General features: G+C 35.4%; 1 protein-coding gene across 3 annotated transcripts in view; it reads left to right on the forward strand.

The window, feature by feature from the left end:
• Positions 1 to 22,875, forward strand: part of GABRG2 (gamma-aminobutyric acid type A receptor subunit gamma2) — a 119,291-nt gene that overhangs the window by 29,407 nt on the left and 67,009 nt on the right. For all 3 annotated transcript variants that reach the window (XM_070465739.1, XM_020901371.2, XM_020901380.2), the window contains exons 3-6: positions 1,047 to 1,114; positions 4,530 to 4,750; positions 8,056 to 8,138; positions 11,273 to 11,410. In XM_070465739.1, coding sequence (XP_070321840.1) covers positions 1,047 to 1,114; positions 4,530 to 4,750; positions 8,056 to 8,138; positions 11,273 to 11,410 — 510 coding nt within the window. The remainder of the gene's footprint in view (positions 1 to 1,046; positions 1,115 to 4,529; positions 4,751 to 8,055; positions 8,139 to 11,272; positions 11,411 to 22,875) is intronic.

Raw genomic sequence — 22,875 nt, forward strand, 5'->3', positions numbered from 1 at the left:
AAGAAAGCTTTACTCTCATTCCCCTCCTGGGACCAGCAGACTAGCTAGGAGTATCCTTCTCATGATGATAGCAAAGAGCAAGAGAAAAAAATAGAAGCTCATAAGGCTTAATGCTTGGAATTAGAGCTTGCACACTCGCCTTTGTCCATATATTATTAACCAGTGTGAATCAAATGGTTAAGCTAAAAGTTCAGAGTCTGAGAAGTAGCCTCACTAATGTGAAGGCAAGGATATAGGTGAAGAGTCCAATCCCCCACAGAGAAATAGAGCGTGGCACTTCAAGGAAAATGGATAAAGATGAGAGAGATGTACTTATTGAATTGAAGCCCAGAATGATGTTATGAATCCTTGTTCATTAAATATTAAATGAAAATGGAGTGCATTCATTAGACCATGGATGTAATACTACATGATTCTTACTATCAGTCCTCTTTGACAAATAGGTGTGTATTGGGTTTCCATATGGTTTCTCATTTGATGAGTCACGGAATTCATTAAATCATTGAGGAAGATTGATTTTGTGTTGGCTAGAGGTGAATGAGGATAAAGTGGTCATAAAAGGAATCAACAGGGAGCAATATTTCAATAACAATTCATAATACTTGTTGCTTTTTATGTCTACTTCATATTTCTGATGCAGTTTATTCTCTAGGTTACACAATAGTTAGTTATTTTTCTATATGGGGCATGTCAGGTTACAATGCCCAAATCGATTCAAGAGCTTTAAGAAAAAAATAATAAAAGTCACGCTATCTGAAGAAGAGGAAAATCTGTGCAGTATTTTCTTACTTATTCATTTTTATATAGTCTTAAAAAGAAAATCAGTTTCAAAACTGCTATGCTTAGTTAATGCCTTAATGTGTTTAAAAGGAAACATTTTTTTGAAAGCAAATAGCTAAATGTAGTGAATTAGTCACTAACTCCACATTAGCTGTGAATAAATCACTTCTAATGTAGCAAAATAAATATTTCTAGAATAACAAGGACTACAGCGTTAAAACATTATGCTTCTTCATATGCATATATTTCAATGGTTCTCTTTACAGTGAAACCAACATTAATTCACACAGACATGTATGTGAATAGCATTGGTCCAGTGAACGCTATCAATATGGTAAGTTTCTAATTGTTTATTTCATTAACAAACTAGAGAGGTAGTGTGTTACCATGGAAATAACAAGGACTGTCCTTACAAAAAATTTGGAAGATAGAGAGCCTTTCATATCTTTTTTTTCCCTCTTGTAATATAATTATTTTTAATGATTTGTATTAAAAATGAAATGTGATCATGTGTATAAAATTAACTTGTGTAAAATGCTATAATCTTAAAATTCAACACTCATTGCTTATTTGGTAGGTACTGCTTACTATAAAATAAAATATAGTGCTTTACTATGTTTTAGAATATGCATGGTGTGGAGAGGTCACACTTTACTTCAAATCAGAATTGTTTCTCAGAGGAGAAATAGTGCCTTAGATTTAACAACAAATGTAGCTTTATTTTTTATAAAGCTTTCTATCCAAATCTGAAATAACAAATTAGCTTGGAGCAGAAGAAGGTAGAGTAGAATAGAGTAAAACAATGTAACATAACATTAGTGATAGTGTAACTTTAAAAGACCATTTACCAAATAAGCAGTAAGGACACTCTGCTAAGTCAGATATGAAAACCATTTATTGCTCTCAATGAGGTTGATTAAAAAAACTGTACCACCACCTGCACCCTCCATGCAAACAGGTTTGGTTGTTTAACCATGAAACAAATAGCAACATGTTTCTCAGACTGTTTAGAATTATGATGAAGATTGTGAATATCTAAGAAGCAGCAGTTATACATGTAGTTATTTTAACACAAAACTTATAATTTCAGGAATACTGGTACCCAGAACTACCGTTCCAGGATCATAGTTTATGAAATGATGGTTTAAAGACTTTTAAAACGTGTTTGTGTTAGCTAAAATGTAGGTCAGAAATTATTGAGTTACTCTACCTACTAGCACAACAGGTTCTCCTTTCATTACTTGTGGACTCCAAATATAGAATTAAATTGTAAACAAAGTGGTGTGACTTACCCCAGTGGAAATGCAGCCAATTCCAGTGAGGTACAGGGCAGGGGTGCAAGGATACAATCCAGAACAACAGAAATCAGGCAAAGGAAGAAGATTCTAGTCTGATCCTGACAAGCTGTCTTTCTTAGGCAAACAAATAATCTCCTTGTGGTTTCTAGTGTTGTTGTTTTGTTTTTTCTTTTTTCTTTTCTTTTTTGATGTATATCCTTCATCATAAATGGTGATGGGTTAAGGGGATTAGATTAGGAAATATGGATAGTTTCCATTCTTCAACTGTCATATTCTAAGAACACTAGGGTCATGCTCTAAGAACACTAAGGGTTTTTTCCATTAATTTTCTCATGTGTATACAGATTAAAATCGAGCTGTAAAATAATACTAAATAGAATCTAAATATGACAACCAAATAGATCTTGGGTGTTATGGCTCCAGGTCTAAATCACATCAAACTTTCTTTTCTTTAATTAAAGTCAATCATGTACATGAGGGTAATCATTAGAGTCACTTGTCACTTTTTGAATATGTTTTGTGACAGATTCAGTTCAGTTCAGTCGCTCAGTCATGTCCGACTCTTTGCGACCCCATGAACCGCAGCACGCCAGGCCTCCTTGTCCATCACCAACTTCCAGGGTCCACCCAAACCCATGTCCATTGTGTCCGTGATGCCATCCAACCATCTCATCCTCTGTTGTCCCCTTCTCCTCCTGCCCTCAATATTTCCCAGCATCAGGGTCTTTTCTAATGAATCAGCTCTCCACATCAGGTGGCCAGCGTATTGGGGTTTCAGCTTCCGCATCAGTCCCTCCAATTAACACCCAGGACTGATTTCCTTTAGGATGGACTGGTTAGATCTCCTCGTAGTCCAGGGGACTCTCAAGAGTCTTCTCCAATACCACTGTTCAAAAGCATCAATTCTTCTGCACTCAGCTTTCTTTATAGTCCAACTCTTATATCCATACATGACTGCTGGGAAAACCATAGCCTTGACTAGACGGACCTTTGTTGGCAAAGTAATGTCTCTGCTTTTTAATATGCTGTCTAGGTTGGTCATAACTTTCCTTCCAAGGAGTAAGCGTATTTAATTTCATGGCTGCAGTCACCATCCGCAATGATTTTGCCGCCCAGAAAAATAAAGTCAGCCACTGTTTTCTACTGTTTCCCCATCTATTTGCCATGAAGTGATGGGACCAGATGCCATGATCTTAGTTTTCTGAATGTTGAGCTTTAAGCCAACTTTTTCACTCTCCTCTTTCACTTTCATCAAGAGGCTCTTTAGTTCCTCTTCACTTTCTGCCATAATGGTGGTGTCATCTGCATATCTGAGGTTATTGATATTTCTCCCGGCAATGTTGATTCCAGCTTGTGCTTCCTCCAGCCCAGTGTTTCTCATGATGTACTCTGCATATAAGCTAAATAAGCAGGGTGACAATATACAGCCTTGATGTACTCTTTTTCCTATTTGGAACCAGTCTGTTGTTCCATGTCCAGTTCTAACTGTTGCTTCCTGGCCTGTATACAGGTTTCTCAAGAGGCAGGTCAGGTCATCTGGTATTCCCACCTCTTTCAGAATTTTCTTTTCTTTCTAAATAAGAAGAAATGTACCAATTAAAATATAATATTTATTACTCTACTAATCTGCCACAGTTTTTTTTTTTTTTTTATCGTGTGGCTCACAATAAACTGTGACAGATTATTACAGTAATAAAGATTATATTTTAATTGGTGCATTTCTTCTTGTTTAGAAAAAAAGACATTTGTAATAGTAAAAAAATAAAATTAGTTACCATACACTGAGTCTTTGCCATCTGCCAGACAGGGCACAAAGTGTTTTTTGTATATGGTGTATTCCCCTTTTCTGTCTTCAAGCTGCTTAGATCTTCTGGTGTCCTCAACTTATTGTGAAGCAGCCTAAGCTGCAGAGCTCCAGTTTAGACCCGTTTTTGCCTGTTCTGGACTCTGTTTTACTCTGAGGCAGTGGTGTTTTGAACCTGACTGATTTCCTCAGAGGACAGTTGGCGACGTCTGCAGACACTTCCGGTTGTCACCACTTGGGGGCGGGATTTTTTGTTGGTGCTTCTGGAACTTACTGGGTAGAAGCTAAGAATGCTAGTAAACACCCTAAAATACGCAAAATTGCCCCCACAACAAAGAATTAGCTGGCCAAAAATAACATGAGAAACTCTTCTCCATAAATACCAAATGCAAACAACTGTACCAAGGCTATGATCTTTTGCCAGAATTCATTTACTCAGGTCTGTTTGTTCATAATGTATTAACTTGGCTGCAAAAGATGGGTGTGTCTCCTTAGCCAAGCTTTTGCTTTCTTTTGGATCATTCAAACCCAAAGTAGCTTTGCTTTGTATTGGCAATGAGATCATAATTGATAAATATAAACAAATGGTCTATAATACAATCCTACTATATTAAAGATGTTCCATTTCACCTTTTTCTTTAAAACAGGAATATACAATTGATATATTTTTTGCCCAAACATGGTATGACAGACGTCTGAAATTTAACAGCACCATTAAAGTCCTCCGACTGAATAGCAACATGGTGGGGAAAATCTGGATTCCAGACACTTTCTTCAGAAATTCCAAAAAGGCAGATGCACACTGGATAACCACCCCTAATAGGATGCTGAGAATTTGGAATGATGGTCGAGTGCTCTACACTTTAAGGTATTCTTTTGGAAAAGGAAATGAGTAATTGTTGGGAATAAAACAAAGGTCAATTATGTTCTCTTAGAACAAAAAGAGCTAAGATGTCAAACCTAAATCAGGATTGGCATGCTTGAGCAAAATAGTGTGTGATGCTACAAAATTAGGTTGTTTTTTTCTTTTTTTTATTATCAATGAACTTTTTCAAAGGATATAGGTAAAACATTTTCTGTAACTGACGTAGGAACTCTTTTCTCACAGGGATATGAAATTTCCCTTGCCTTTGTGAGATCTTCTGACCTTTACACCAGTCTTGGCTTTTATGTGTATGTCCTGCTACTTTAAAATATGGACGCTAAAAAATAGTAATCCTTAGGAGTTGATATGCTTGGAAATGTTTCTGTTTCCAAGGAAACCATTACTAAAGGAGAATTTTTTTATGTGGGAATCTGTACATCCTTTTCTTTTTAGCTGCACAATGGTGTAAGTAGAATGAATTCCATCTCCCAACATCCACCCCCCACTACATTGATAGGCTGTTTGACTTCTTTTTGTGTGTGTGTGTGTGTGCTATTTTTGGAATAGATATTCTTGGGGAAAACTTTAAAAGGAACTATCATTTACTTTCTGAACTTAAATATTAAGCCAACATTTGACAGGTTTTTATCTTAAATTAATGCCATCATCTTAGCACTTCATAATTGCATAGTTAATTTTTTTATGTTGAAGTTTCTCATAGGTGAGAGTATGGTATGAAGTCAACATAATAGATAAGTACACAGACTTAATCAGACAAACCTGGCTTTGATGGTTAGCTCTGTATCATACTGTGCTGTGTTCACTTGCTTCAGTTGTGTCTGACTCTGTGCAACCCTATGGACTGTAGCCTGCCAGGTATCTTTGTCCATGGATTCTCCAGGCAAGGCTACTGGAGTGGGTTGCCATGCCTTCCTCCAAGGGGTCTTCCTGAACCAGGGATCAAAGCCGCGTCTTCTGCATCTCCTGCACTGAAAGGCGGGTTTGTTACCAATAAGGCCACCTGGGAAGCTCCTGAATCGTATTATTTGTAGGTATTAGGGCAGTTCTCCAGGATTTCTACAGAAGTGGCAGCTCTTCAGAGTATGTACAGAACTAGAGGCAGCTATCTGGTAGCAGGGGTCTAGCTGCTAGAAGTATCTCCAAGTTTTATTTGTATGGTAAGTTTGATGTTTTTACTTAGCTACATTTTTATTTAGAGGAATGAGGTGAGAACTGATGGGGATTATTGGCAAAGAAGGCCATGACATATGCCCCTACCCTAGTACTACAACTGAGCACCTTTCGTTTATTTTAAATTTCTATAAAACAGAGTTAATGATTTTTACCGTAGAGTGGTAGTAAGGACTAAATGGGGTGATATGCCAAGTGTTTAACATAGAACCTAATAAAAATGTAAGCACAAGCAGACATTTAAATTATTTGTATATATTTTCAATAATAAATATGAATAATGTGGTTCTTCTAGATCTTAGTATCAAGGATCTTATAGCTTCAAAATATTTCATGTTAAATGCCCTTCTGATGTATATTTTATGCCATATGTAATATTCAAGATATAAAATTCAATACTTTAAACTGGATCCATAGCCCTTGTCATCAGAGTTACATCAGTTAGTAGGAAAAATAGCCACAATTGCAAAAGAAACTCATTGCATATGTTTTGATTTCATAATCAGTTTTATTATATGTGAGGTAATGATTGGAATTAGAATCTAGTGGAAATCAAATTTTGCATGCTAAATAAGAGCTCAGTCTAGCTTCTGAAGTATTAAGTAAAGTTATGCTATCTGAAGTCCCTTTATCATTCCCATAATATTATAGTTATTTTTTCACTTCTATTAACTTGGAGAATCACTATACAGTATTTAATTATGGAAACCACCTCAAAATTGTCACTCATGAGATTCATTCAAGATTTGAATGAGTTTGCTAATCTATATAAAGAGATGATTTTATTCTTGTTGCTTATCTATAATGAGTTACAAATGTGTATATATATGCATAGATATATATCTGTGTAACTATCTGCAATCTGCATTATCTTCAATTTTAACAATTCCAATTTAATTTGGAGAAATGATACTAATAAAATATCAAATTTAATTATAATTTCACTTATGAATAAAGCTTATCTTTTCTTTGGAAGAGCATGTAATTACTGAGTGACAATGATAAAAACTTCCAGCTTTGGAGACACAGTCTTGGGCTCACATCTCAACCATGACACTAGCTTTGTCACTTCGGACAAGTCCAAGTATAATAAAGCCATAATAACACTTACTAAATGAGAGAAAAATTCACCTTACCTAGTGCCATGCCAACAATTAAGGGCTCAATTATGATTAGTTATATCTCAGGACCAGTAATTGCTCTATTATACCATAGAAAAATTAAATTTATGCTGAACTTTTAATATAAAATGTTTATAAAATAAAATTTTTTATGTTAAGATTGATATTTGTAATTATAAGAAATATAGCTAACAAATACAGAATTTTAAATATCATCAACCTATCACCATCACAATTTAACATTATAGTTATACTTCCCCAAATGTGGTCAAAACATCTAGGACTCCTTTAAATTTTATCTTAGAGTTCTAGCCTCAATTGGGAAAGAAAATCTGTATGTTTAATAAGCACCTCAGGGACTCCATGGCAGACAGTTTCTGATACATCTGTGCATATGTATTTAACATCTGATTCCTACTAGATATTCTTCTACTCTTTAACATCCTATATAATGGCTTTATAGTGTTCCTTTGTAAGAATGCTTAATACTCTGTTGTGAAACACAGGCATTTTTAAACTCACATACAGTAATTTAAAGCTAACAGCTAACAAGTACTTACAACGTAGAAGGTTCTGCTGTAATTAGCAGATAAGTTCTGAGAATTATCTTCATTCATTTACATGTAAACAGTAAATGAGCTTAAGTTCTTAAAAGAGTTTGTTCTATTAAGTAAGTTAAGTGAATTCACTGAGCAATCTCATGTGTGCAGTTAATTTGCCAAAAAAAAAAAAAATGGGATAATAAGTATTGAATAAGTGAAGTTGAGGTCAGTGAGAATTTATTGTTTAGTCTGGGAAAATAAATGGACATTAAGTCTTACACAATTTTATCCTGGACTTGGTGAATTTCTTCAGTGAGGATCACCTTGTGTTATCAATAAGAATGGTTGAGATATTGTCCAGGAATAAAAATGAATGGTCATTTGAAAGTGTGCTAATACATATTTTAAAATTTTTAAACTGTCTAAAACCTTTGCATCATATCTTTCTACTTAGACTGACAATTGATGCTGAGTGCCAGTTACAGTTGCACAATTTTCCAATGGATGAACATTCCTGCCCCCTGGAATTCTCCAGTTGTAAGTAATTACTCATTCTGTATTCTGTATCCCTGCTCACCAGTAGTCTTTCTGATTGCAATATCAGTTAATTGGGAAACTTAGAATGCAAAATTGCATTATGCAGTGTTGTTGACTTTGAAGATTCTGATAATCCCTTTCATCATTAAAAACAGGATCTATTTTATCAGAAATTACCAATAGACTTCATTGGGGCATAAATTTGGAATAAATTGGCAGTGGGTTCCTGAATGCCTGTGTTGGGAAGGATGGTAAAGCCTGGCCTTGTCTCAATAGGAAGAGGTAATAGTGGATTATATATCACTTCTTTCATGGGCCCAGAAAAGATGAGCAGTACATTTGTTAGTCGTTTTCTCCCTCTGTGGGCTTCCCTGGTGGCCCAGATGGTAAAGAATCTGCCTGCAGTGCAGGAGACTTCGGATTTGATCCCTGGGTTGGGAAGATCCTCTGGAGAAGGGAACGGCTACCCACTCCAGTATTCTTGCCTATAGAATTTCATGGACTAAGGAACCCAGCGGACTACAGACCATGGAGTTGCCAAGAGTGGAACATGACTGAGCAAATGAACAAACAGCAAAATAAAATCGAAAATTACCTCCTCCGTCTGGAGTTCTAGTAATATCTAAAACTAGTTATCTGCCAGTGAGCAAAAGACTGATTTGGGGGTCATGTGAAAGTGAAAGTAGCTCAGTTGTGTCTGACTCTTTGTGACCCCATGGACTGTCCATGGAATTCTCCAGGCCAGAATACTGGAGTGGGTAGCCTTTCCCTTCTCCAGGGGATCTTCCCACCCCAGGGATTGAACTCAGGTCTCCTGCATTGCAGGCAGATTCTTTACCAGTTGAGCCACAAGGGAAACCCTAGAACACTGGAGTGGGTAGCCTTCTCCAGGAGATCTTCCTGACCCAGGAATCAAACCAGGGTCTCCTGCATTGCAGGCAGATTTTTTTACCAACTGAGCTATCAGGGAAGCCCTATTGGGTCCAGTTAAAATCCCAATCCCATCACTAGAGACTTGAACAAATTACTAAATCTCTCAATGAGTCCACAACACAGGTGCCAATAGAGATTATAAGAGCTGTCTCACCTCAATATTGTTTTGTTCATATATGTAAAATGTCTGCCTATGCTACCTCCCACATAATAAGATTCAATCCAAAGCTGTATTATTTTATTGATTATTACTGTTATCATGAGATAATAGCCTATAGCAAGAAGATCCTTGATGATTCTAATAGGAATTAAGCTTTAGTAACCTTCATAGGTATTTCCTGCCAAAATCAAAAACAAGCTTCATTTTCCCCCACATTTGCCTCACTGTTCTGTATTCATGTTAGATTGCGTACCTCCTCCTTATTTCTGAACTCTCAATTGTACATACTGGGTAGAATGAAAAACTGTGAATTTTAAAAATTTAATATATGTATAATTTATCAGCCAGGAGTAATGGAGATGCCTAAAAAGAAACTGAATCATAATAACAATACTTTCAAAAAAAGATGAGAAAAGCAATCACCTGTTTTGTTAAACATTTCCAGAGGAAAACAAAAAACAAAACAGAAAAGTAAAACAGAGGGCGCCAAAGGAAAAATTCATTGTATATTATACATATTGAAAAAAGTTCTCATTATAATTCTTATTCCATATGTTTTACTTTGTCCAAGGATAGAACATTTTTAAGTGAAAACTCCCCGTAAGGTTTAGGATCTGGGATTTATTTTCTTTTAATTTTCCAACTGAGACTACTCCTTTCCTGAGTTAGCTAAAACTTAAGAAAGAGTGATTTCTGTGCCATCAGGTTGCTGATTGACAATTCTCTTCTGAACCCAAAATCAACTTAGTATTACTTATTGCTATCAAAACAATTCAATCACCAACATATTCTCCATAGGAAGTTCCTTAATATTATCATTCTTAAGTTCTCAGTTTCCATCACATCCTGCCCTACCACCCTGCCAGCACCCTCTCAATAGCAACCTGGGGGTCCTGCTTTCTTTCTTTTAAATTAATAAATATAGTGGACAAAAAGTTGGACCAAAACCAAAGGATAAAAGAGACAAGGGATTTTATTCCAAGGAGTCAGTCAGCCTCCATAATCAAAACTTACCTTTCCACAGAATTATTAGAAGACATATAGTGGAGAAGGTTTCTAGTTTTGTGGTCTATCTATTTTACCTGAGTTTACTCTACACTTTACTTAATAGTAATGTTTATCCATTCAACAAATACATATTGACCAGCAATTCCACAAAATAAGTGCAATCACCCCCATGTAAGTGCACCCATAGGTAAACAAATAATTTGGAAGAAAAGTTGAGAAACTTGTCTTGGCAAGGAAAAGTTACCAATAATCACTACATTATCCATGTATCATTTGTTTCACGAATGCTTTCTGTTGTTTTGACTGAACATGACTGAACCTTAAAGAATTGACGTAGGTCTCATAGGGATCTTCCCCTGGGCATTTCTACTTACTACTTTTAATTGTATTTATATATTAAAAAGAAGCCTCTACAGATTGAGAGTGAGAATAATATAAATAGTTGAGGTAATTTTTTCCAGCCACCTTCTACTCCAAGGATATGCCCTGGAGAGGGATTTGAACCTGCTTTCCTTCCACCCAGGGACTGAACCTGTGGCTCCTGCCACACCTCATGCAGAGCAGGCAGATTCTTTACCGCTGAGCCACCAGGGACACCTTAGATACTTCTTCCATTATTTTCTGTTTCTACGTGACTCAAAATCTCACCCTTTTGACTCCCTTTCACCATAAACAATATCCTGCATATGTAGTATTTACCATATGATATAGTATATAGTATTTACTATATGCTATTTATATCTTACCCCAGACATTGTGAAGTATTCATATAGTATATAGAAACACTGTGTAGTATTCCATATACGCAGTTTACATGCTTTTTACAGGTAATTTTGACCTCGTGATTTTAAAATCTGATTTCCCTGTTAGGATATGTTATTGTATTTATTTTCTCTATTGTAATGCTCTTTAATACAGGGTCGTCATCCAAGTCACAACTATGTCTTTGGTTATCTCTCTCAGTTCATAGAAAGTGGTTGCTACGTACATTCATTTTTAATAATTTTAAATGTGTTTTCCTATCTCATGGCAGATGGCTATCCACGTGAAGAAATTGTCTATCAGTGGAAGCGTAGTTCTGTTGAAGTGGGTGACACAAGGTCTTGGAGACTTTATCAGTTTTCATTTGTTGGACTGAGAAACACCACTGAAGTAGTGAAGACAACCTCTGGTGAGATGCACTTGAAAATAATTCTGAATGACCCTTCCAGAGTTTAAATTCTGGTGTAAATGATTTAGAAGCTTTCAGTACTCGTCTAGAAATGATATTCAGCCAATTAAATGTCTTAATTTACTAGAGATAACTATAATTGGTATTCTAGCATGATACATAAATATAAATGGATTTTATCAGTTTAAAGCAAGTTAGATTCAAATTGGATAAGTAAATCATTTGCTTAATTTTCTTTAGAAAAAATCAATGTATATTATTTAAAAAGAAGAAAATATTTATTAGGCATAGATATAATGTTTCTTTTAAGAAATATGTTTCATAATATATTGAAGTAGCTGCATTTAAAGTATCACATGGGGAAGATTAACTTTTCAAAAATGGAGAAAAGTGACCATAGTAGATATGAACTAATTCCCTATTCAGTAATGAAATGTTTTAAACTGGCTCATTGTGAATAAGGGCCTGGGTTTTGGTGTCAGACAGGCCTGGGTTCAAATCTCAACTCCATCAGTTACCAGCTACAAATTTTAAGAAATTACTGAATTTCTCAGGAGACCAGCTTTCTCAGAGAAACAGTGTGCACAAAAAGATCTGCCTCATAGGCATATTGCATGTATGAAAAAAAAACAGACAAAATGCTTAGAATAAAACCTGATAGTGAACATTCAATAAGTAGTAGTGCCTAATAATATTGATTATAATTATCAAGTACATCTGGGGCCTAATGTGGTCAGGGCTGCAGTTTTTTCAAGAAAAACTAAAAATCTATAATCTTATATCAACTGTCATAAATTTAACAGTATTAAAAACATGTGGGACAAATCAGACATATTTCTAGACCATATCTATCTCATGGGTGGGTATAGGTTCATACAAACCCTTTGCAATGCTGAATACAAACTCCATAAAAATTACTACAGCTACTCCTTTTGAAAGCTATGTGAATTTAAATATTTCCTATTTCAAATATAAACATCATGTTCACAATTTACCATCTATTAAGATGTATCTTTTTGTATTTGTTTCCTTGAGTTAAGTCTCTTTCTGATTATTTATTTACACATACTAATTTTTCTTCCCCTGAAATTCATAGGACATATTTTTGTGTTGACTAAAAGGCTTTGGTCTACTGTACAGAAAGAAACAAAAACCTAAACAAAAATGGAAATTTAAGATTCTACCTTCATAAATACCATCCTTTAAATCAAAGCTATCTGGCCCTAATATTGTTTTTGGCATTTTCAGATTTCTTTAAAAAAAAATCTTAAGTAGCAAATAGAATCTGAAAGAAAATCAAAGAACTGCTCTAGTCTATTTTTAAAAATGTGGCCTTATGTTCTCTTATTCACTGGAAATCCTGACCATCAAGTACTAGAACAGTCCTTATTTTGGTCCCTATTAACAGATTCAGGATTGTCTTAGAACAGGTCTTCCATCTGTGAAAGAACATATGTAAAAATATTCTCTAAGTCTGCACGCTTCCAGAACAAGAAAAAGGGTGTTAAATTCTGCTGTGTATTCATATCTCTATAGTTATTATAGCACCCTAAAACAGAACCCACAAACTTATGACTAGCAGATATTTTATTTAGTCATTTGAGCCCAGAATGGCCTTAAAACCAGCTAATGGCAAGGGAAATGTTGATTTGATACCGTAGGGTTTAATAGTATCCCCTCCCCAAAGTCTCATACTGAGAATGATGAGTATTTACTGTCTAATGAGAGATACTTCCAAAAGAAAATAATCTGTTTACTTAAAGCATGGCAAGAAAATTTATCAAGGTATCACTAGGCTATTTTTCTTCCTAGAGAAATCAAAGCAAACCTGTATTGGTATCAGAGTTGATTTTGAATAGCATCATTTAATTGATTGCATCAATTCCTTATGAAGTTTAATATGGAAGTTAGCCTCCATCTTGGTCTTTTTGTCCACTCCCAGCTCTTGAGGGCTTGTTTTTTTGTGTGTGGTACCGTTTCAGTTGCCTTTATGAAGAAAATGGACTGAATTGAAACTTAACACCAATGCTGAGGAGCATCCTGATTCTTGTAATGGTTGGATCATTACACAATGATCCAAAGTTTCTGTGTGTTCCTTTGTTTTATTTCTGATGTCATTCTTATCTTCAGCACATAGCTCCATAACCAGTTAATACCTACAAGGAAGTTACATTAACAACTTTCTTGGGAAGTTATCAGAAGATCACAATTATAGATTTTTGAATCCTAGTCATTACAATAATGTGGTTTTCTCTTAGATTTACAGCAAATGTGTCTTCTTTTGAGAAAACTGGCAAAACTAGGCAAGAATATTACCTAAAATTTGGCCTAGTTTACTGTATGGATTTCTAACCTTCTCTCATTCAAGTTCACCTTTCATGATTTTGTTATATCTAAGTAATGATTATTCTGTGGGTTCCTTAGTATTTTTTTTTCTTTAAATTGATTCCTTGTTATTAATAAAATGAATTTTTTAAAAGGAAGTTCATATTAGGACCATAATTGGAAAACCAGAAGCATTTGACATAAATAGAAATTGATTAATATAATGAAAAATAAAGAAATACTCTTAAATTTTAAGTGCACACATTTGTGTTTCCCAGACTCTGAATATGTTAGAGAAGAAAGAGAAAAGGGAAAAGATAACTAGCATCAAAGTAAAACACTTCTTTGATTTAAACTGGAGGATAGAAGAAGCAGGAAGGAATTTTCTTACATATAATTCAATGCTGTGTGATAATTCTATATACACCACCTGAATCATCTTTATCACTTATCTGCATCACTCTTGAGAAAAATATTGCCTTGATGGTGGATTGATAAGGCTTGACGAATACCTAGAATCCATGATCAATACATCAAAATAGATTCTGGATCCATAATTTCTCTGCAAACCATCTCTTCCTGATTGTTCTATATCTGGTAACAGCACCATCATTGTCCCAGTGAGCCAGGCGTGAACACTCAGAGTCACATGCCTGCCTCCCACATCTAATGAATCACGAAGGCTCTTAGCCCTCTGAAATATCTTGTGTAACTGTCCTCTTTTCCATTGCCACTGCCACTGTCCTAGTTCACGATTTTGTCTTTTCTCATCTGGACTGTGTTGGGAGCCTATTAAACTACGTTCCTGCTGTCAGTCTCTTTCCTCCAGCCTATGCTTTATACATTAATCATAAAAGCTAGCACTTACTGAGCACTAACTACATGTACCATAGCAAACACTTTATATAAATGACCTACTTTAATTCTTATAACTACAGTCATTCTTAGTGTCATTAACACTGAGGGTACCACTGTGGATAAGGAAATAGAATTCTAGGGGTTCGCTTATTACAGGGATCAGATACGGCAGCTGGGACATGAATTCAGGTGGTTTGCTTTCAGACTCATGCTCTTAGTCACTGCACTATTTTTATTTGCACTGTGGCCCAGTGAGTCTTCCTGAACCACAACTTTCCTCATACCCCAAGAATTCAGGAGATTCAATTAAGCACAAGCTATTATGGGCTTCCCTGATGACTCAGCAGTAAAAAAAAATACCCTCCTGCCAAGGCAGGAGACACAGGTTCAGTCACTGGGTTGGGAAGATCCCTTGGAGAAAGAAATGGCAACCCACATTAGTATTCTTGCTGGGAAAAGGCCATGGACAGACAAGCCTGGCAGGCTACAGTCCATGGGATCGCAGAAGAGTTGGACGTGACTTAGTGACTAAATGAAAACAACAATAAAATTTGTTCCTAATAGATAAGCCCGTGAGATCTTGGGAACTTCCCAACTTGGTTTTCCATAATTTCTCAGCTGCTAACAGAACTACTCTATGTTTTCCTGAATATAAATAGCCAATCCTATATACATATCGAATTTCAATCTTTTCTCTTTTGAATGGCTTGTCAGCTCATCCCTACTTTCTTTATGAATTTAAAACATAAATAAATGATTTCTCTCCGATAAGGCCTTTACAGATGGTAATGCCTAAACAACCCGCAACAGTTTTTAAGAATGTGCACTCTTAGAGCTGGCAACTCAGGTTTCAACATTGATTTGTATACATTATTGAACACACCTGCATTTAATACCATCAAGGTTACAGGGTTAGTCTCAGGAATAAGTAAAATAATCCATTACAAATACTTAGAACTGTGCCTAACACATAGAAAGGACTCATTAAATAGAGGGCACCATCATCATTATCAAACTCAGAGCATTTTCACCCATCTTATAAAAACATAATTTCTGCCTTGTATTTTTTGGACAGTTGTTCCCTCTTTTCTGCCCTCTCACTCCAATTAGTCTTCCAGTGGAAGCCTTCTTATAATCGTCTTTGTATCCATGATTCTACTAGTCTGGTGGTTTGCTTAGAGTTGTTGATTTGTAGGTAATTATAAAGTGGATTGCTTGTGACAATTACATTGACAAAGCCATAAAATTTCTCTCAATTAAATAAGCAATGCAGAATTCTCTTATTTATTTTTTCCATTACTCATTGTTTGCTTTGAAGTTGGAGATCTTGTTATTTCTAGTCATATTGCCATGGCCAGTTCACCAAATTAATGTGATATCAATATGGTATCAAGCAGGGCTTTATTCCTAATGTTAGTGTTTTGAAATGTGGGCTAAAAAAATAGGCAAATGAGTTTCTTAGGGGAGCCTACATTCTTGGGATCCCATTGCCATTATTATGAATCAAAAATAAATGTATCATATTGTTACTACATTAGAAAAATGTTGGATCTTCTTTCTTCTAGTTTTGCTGAGATAAAATTGACGTACAGAACTGTGTAAGTTTAGGGCTTCCCAGGTAGCCCAATGGTAAAGAAACTGCCATTCAATGCAGGAGATGCAAGAGGCACGGGTTCTACCGCTGGGTTGGGAACATACCCTGGAGAGGGAAATGGCAACCCACTCAAGTATTCTTGCCTGGAAAATTCCATAGACAGGGAAACCTGGGGAGCTACAGTCCATGGAGTCGCAAAGTCGGATATGACTGAGCACCCGAGCACACACTGTATGAGTTTAAGGTATACAGCACAATGGTTTGCTGTAAATAGATCATGAAATGAAATGATTATCCTAATGACTTTAGGGAACATCAATCATTTCATATAATAAATTAAAGAAACAGAAAGCAAATGTTTTTCCTTGTGATGGGAACTCATAGGATTTACTCTCTTGTAAATATAACATGATTTTGTGTGCTATAATTAACATATAGCAGTGTTAATTATATTTTTCATGTTGTACATTACATGTCTAGTACTTATTTATCTTATAACTGAAAGTTTGTACCTTTTGGCTACATTCATCCAATTCTCCCTCCTCCCACTTCTAGTACCCACAAATATCTCTTTTTCTATGAGCTTGTTTGTTTTTAAAGTATAATTGCCCTATAACACTATGTTACCTTTCCATAACTTTAAAACTAAAAAAAAAAAAAACAACACTATGTTAGTTCCTTGTACACAATACAGTGATTTGATATTTCTACACATTTCAAAATGATCACCATGTTAAGCCTCAAAAACCACTAAATCTTCCATATCATATTTAGAAATGTAAACATAATTGTTTACATAATGTTTACAAATGTTTCATAACATTATGTCTACATAATGTTATAAATGTGTCATAATTTTTTGGTATTCCCATTACATTAAATATTACTTACCTCCTTTTTGTCTTTAATCCACCTTTCCTGGCTTTGATTTCATGTGCAAGTTATGTTTTCTTGATTTCTATTCGAAGAAATGCATAAATGCTAAAGTTAAAAAAAAACAACAACTGTGAACTGCTAAATTCATCTTACTTTTCAAGAGTGGTATGCAGACCACAATTTTTAGAAAGCCAGCTCTGAGGATGAAGTTCATGTCAGTTGCTTGGTTTCTAAAGTGTATGTAATCCACCCTATACCTTCAAACCGTGTCCGTTATTCTCCCACCATGCCCTTGACTGTCCTGAGGTTTTTTGGATGGGCTATACCTACTTCACATCTCAATGCTCTATTTTTCCTTCATACTAAGCTCAAATTTAAACTTCTCTGCTAATATTAGTGTATACCTACTGGCCAGATAATTCTCCAAATAGAAAAAGAGAAAAATAGCTCCCACTTTCTAGGCTGTATTTTAATTTATATGTCTTTGGCAAACCAAGGAGACACATGTAAACTTTACATCACTGAAGTAAACTATTTTGGGAGAAATAAAAAGGGAAATCAAAACATAAAAAAATTAATGGTAATTTTTTCATTAAGAATGTTTGGAATGAACAAAATAATTAAATCTAAATGATAGAAGAGAAATAAACAACTTCAGCACCAGTCCTACAGTCTTCAGTTTTTGAGTCACAGTAAGTTGTGAGCCCATTTTAGTCAATAATAAGCTTTTCAAACTACTTGAAGCAACCTAATTTATTAAATTAAATCAGTATGAAAGACTGAAAAGTAAAAGATTTTTATTTTTAGCCTTCAATTTAGAAAATTAGTTTTTGTTTCAGGAGAGGAAAATGAATGCATTAGGTAAAGAGTGCTGGGCCAGGAATGGCCAAGGAGAAGTCATTTGTCCTTTCTGGGATGAAAATTCCTTATTTATAAAGATAATGTATTTGACTAGATGCTTCTTTAAAGTCCTTAGACTAATTTATACTCTTTGATATAACCAAGGTTACACTATAGATGTCTCAATGTAGGAGCAACTTTCTTTATAGTTGATGTTTTCCTAGAATGTTTCGCTTCATCAAGTTTTCAACATTTTCAAACTGAGTCAAATGCAAAAATATACTCCTTTAGACTTTTAACTTAAAAAAGATGACATTCCTACTTCATTTAAAGACCTGTTATTAGTGATATGACATTGTATTTATACTGAATATTAATATACTAAAGCTGAAACTCCAATACCTTGGCCACCCAATGTGAAGAACTGACTCATTGGAAAAGACCAGACCCTGATGCTGGGAAAGATTGAAGGCAGGAGAAGGGGACAACAGAGGATGAGATGGTTGGATGGCATCACCGACCCGATGGACATGAGTTTGAGTAAGCTCCAGGAGTTGATGATAGACAGGGAAGCCTGGTATGCTGCAGTCCATGGGGTTGCAAAGTTGAACACAACCGAGCAACTGAACTAATTAATATACTACATTTAAAAATCTCACTTTAGAATGCAAGTTGGTATGATTATCATGGAAAACATTATGAAGGTTCTTAACAGTATGAAGTTTCCTTAAGAAACTAAAATTGGAGTTACCATATGATCCAGCAGTCCCACTATTGGGTATATCTGGAGAAAACTCTAATTTGAAAATCTACATGCACCCCAGTGTTCACTGCAGCACTGTTTATGATAGCCAAAACATGGAAGCAACCTGAATGTCCATCAATAGATGAATGGAAAAAAAATGAGGTACATATATACAATACAATGTTACTCAGCCATAAAATAGGATGAAATAATGCACTTCGCAGCAACATGGATGGACCTGATGATCATGCTAAGATAAGTTAAAACAGAAAGACAATACCACATGATATCACTTACCTGAGGAACCTAAAACATTATAAAAATGAACTTATTTACAAAACAGAAACATTCACAGACATGGAAAACAAGCTGTCAAAGGTTAAATGTGGAGGAGGGATTAATTAGTAGTTTCAGATTAGCAGATACAAACTACTACATATAAAACAGATAAACAACAAGGTCCTACCCTATAGCATAGGGAACTATATTCAATGTCATGTAATAATCTATAATGGGAAAGAATATGGAAAAGAATCTATATTAATATATATTGTGATATATTAATATTAATATATGTATGTATATGGAGAAGGAAATGGCAACCCACTCCGGTATTCTTGCCTGGAGAACCCCAGGGAGGGAGGAGCCTCGTGAGCTGCTGTCTATGGGGTCGCACAGAGTTGGACACGCCTGAAGCGACTTAGCAGCAGCAGCATGTATGTATATATATAACAAAATCACTGTACAGGAGATCTAGCATAATATTGTAAATCAACTATATGTGCGTGCTAAGTCACTTCACTTGTGTCCAACTCTGTGAGACCCTATGGACTGCAGCTTGCCAGACTCCTCTGTCCATGGGATTCTCCAGGCAAGAATAGTGGAGTGGGTTGCCGTATCCTCCTCCAGCTGATCTTTCCAACCAGGGATCAAACCTGCATCTTTGAAGTCTAACCTGCATTGGCAGGTGGGTTCTTTACCACTGGTGCCACCTGGGAAGCCCCTACCTAATTTAAAAATGATTTAACTATTAAAACAAATCCCACATTTGAATTTTAAATTCTAAGGTTTCTCTGACAGTACCTAGTAACATTTTAGAGGTGGAGAGGGGTGGCATAGAGAAGTCATATGAAATTGAAGAAAATCTAAGAAAAATTGCTTGGTTCCAGGGTGACACACTTCATTTCTTCTTATATTCCATTGACAAGAACCAGCTGTGTGTTACTGTGGAGATCAGATTGGCTGCGAAGTGTCACTCAGTTGTGTGCTAGGAAGGGACAGTAGGTTTTACAACTTTCTAGCATCTGTGCAACATACATGATATCATTGTTTTCCTCACAACAAGCTTCTCAAAGAGGTAATATTTTTCTCAGTTGACAGATGGAGCAGCTTAAATCTAGAAGGGCTAAGTAATTTGCTCAGGACTATTCAATAAGAGTTATTTACCCAGATCCCAAACTTTTACCACACTGCCTCTTACAAACACAGGAGATAAAGAGGTGAATTAATAAGATAAAAATTATTCCTCAGCTTGATAACAGCTAATTTTACCAAGACAATGCAATAAAGTAGTACACATAATATGATAACTATGTACATGTATTGATATCACTATTAATAAAATGTTTTAACTTATAGGAATAGCAATTATATTTACATAGAGCAAAAACCTCAAGTGAGAAACAATTTAGTGACAATATATTTTCCTTTTTCAGAAACACATTTATTGCTTATAAGATATTATTCATTTGCTGAATGAACCTATGGGTCACCATGCAAATCTGGCCTTAACTAAGAAACTATTGGATCCAGCATATTTGTGTAAATGTATTACTTGCAGAAAAATATCATCAGAAAGAAGCATAATAGAAGGACTGCATGACTACTATTTACAGTAATTTTGAGGACTGATATCTTATTTTGACTATCAAAACCAGACAGGTCAAGAAAACATTAATTTTTATCTAAGATATGGCATTTCCTAATTCAATTGAAATTCTTCTTTTGCTATGTTTAAAAGATACTTTCATCAATGTGAGTGATCTAACTAGTGGAACCCTCCTGTTAAGTTGCTGTCCTCATGTAAATGTAAAAGATGAAATAATTTTAAAAGATATCAAAATGTGAATCAGGGAGACTGACTACAGACATCATTGAAGGTTCCTTTCACTGTGTTTGATGCAGTCAAATAATTCCTTCATCTCATTTTTGCATTTTCAGAAAATAATGCTGCCCAGAATTGCACATATGCAAATCTAGGCATGTCACAGAATGGAAAGTGTGTCAAATAGCAAGGAGGAGAATAATGTTTTTTCTTTTTATATTGAACTTTCTTTTCTTCAAAAGGAGGTCATTTTGAAGGTCACAGAACATTACAGTACATAATAACCCCGAAAGGAATTTTGGGGGTTTACAAGTTGGGGCTGACCAGAATTTGTTTACTGTTCTCACTTGCCGTTTCTGTAATCTATCTCTTTTGGAAAATCAAGGACAGCTGGGTTTATTAATCCATTTGAGATCAGCAGAAAGAGAGCAGAAAAGCCCAAGGACTAGAGAATTGACCCATATATTAAACATGGCTCAGTATATTATTTTTTGTTTACTTTTATGTATGGTGTCTCTGCTATTCAAAAACTGACAACATTTCAAATTTAACATATAAACCACATAATAAATGTTTAAATTGATCCATTCCCAAATTACTCCTTGTTATACAACATCTCTTAGGGAGATCAAAGGAAACAATAAAAAATAGCATTTTCTCTAGTTCTTGTCCCATAAACATGCTTCCCCTGTGGCTCAGATGGTAAAGAATCCACTTGCAATGCAGGAGACCTGGGATTGATTGCCTGGGTTGGGAAGATTCCCTGAAGAAGGGAATGGCTACTCACTCCAATATGCTGGCCTGGAGAATTTCATGGACAGAGGAGCCTGGCAGGCTACAGTCCATGGGGTCACAAAGAGTTGGACACAACTGAGTGATTTTCACTTTGGGCTTCCCTGATAGCTCAGTTGGTAAAGAATCCGCCTGCAGTGCAAGAGACCTGGGTTCAATCCCTGGGTTGGGAAGATCCTCTTGAGAAGGGAAAAGCTATCCTGTCTAGTATGCTGACCTGGAGAATTCCATGGTCTGTATAGTCCATGGGGTTGCAAAGAGTCAGACACAGCTGAGCAACTTTTACTTTCATTTTTCTATCAGCTCTATAAGATGGCAACTTTATTTGTGAATACTGAAGTACAATAAATGACCTTGATAACAAGATGAAAGCTTCAATGTAGATAATTGAGTTTACTTAGTTTCCAAATATGATTTCTAATCTGCCTTTACTCATATGATTTACATCATTGTGCATCTTTATTTTCATCATTAGATCTATTGTTCACTACTAAGAGTTGAAGAGCTTTGTAATATAAAAGGCCATGTGTAAATTATGAGCTTTGCAATACCTCCTTGCTAAAGAGATAATGTAATCACATCACTAATTGTAACTGCCTAATGATTATATATTTTTTTGATTTCTTGTTACCAGTGTTAGTGACTGAGAACAGAATTAGATTGATAGAAAAATAAAATTTTAGGGCTAAGTATGAAAGATTAAGACCAACTGTAATTTGACTTTTTTACTCCAAAGAGGTAAAATAATTTTTTGTAAATCTAACCTAGAGTTCAGATCATTAAATACGGACAGGGTTAAATTTTATTTCCATCAACATTGAGCAATTGAGAAATTTTATATGAAAATCTAAACATCTTTACACCCTAAATATCTAGCTTGTTGTTTGCGTTTGAAAATGATTGGGTAGAGTTGAATTCTCACTTCTCCCAGTGGGTGAGGCACACAATCTCCTTTAACAAAATTCCTACCACCCCTGTTGTATTTTCAGGACTATATGATTTTCTTCTTGAATTACTGTTTCCTTGTTTGCCTGTTAATTTTCTTTGGAGTATAGTTGCAAAGTGAATCAGCTGTGTGATAGCCCCTCTTTTTTTTGGATTTCCTTCCCATTTAGGTCACCACAGAGAATTGATCAGAGTTCCCTGTCCTATACAGTTGGTTCTCATTGTTTGTTTATTTTGTGCATGGTATCAATAGTATACACATGTCAGTCTTGATCTCCCAATTCTTCCCACTCCTTTGTATCCAAACACTTGTTCTCTACCTCTACACCTGTGTCTCTATTTCTGCTTTGCAAATAAGATAATCTATGCCAGTTTTCTATATTCCA

This window comes from Odocoileus virginianus, chromosome 3, assembly GCF_023699985.2.
Source record: "Odocoileus virginianus isolate 20LAN1187 ecotype Illinois chromosome 3, Ovbor_1.2, whole genome shotgun sequence".
Taxonomy (NCBI): Eukaryota; Metazoa; Chordata; class Mammalia; order Artiodactyla; family Cervidae; genus Odocoileus; species Odocoileus virginianus.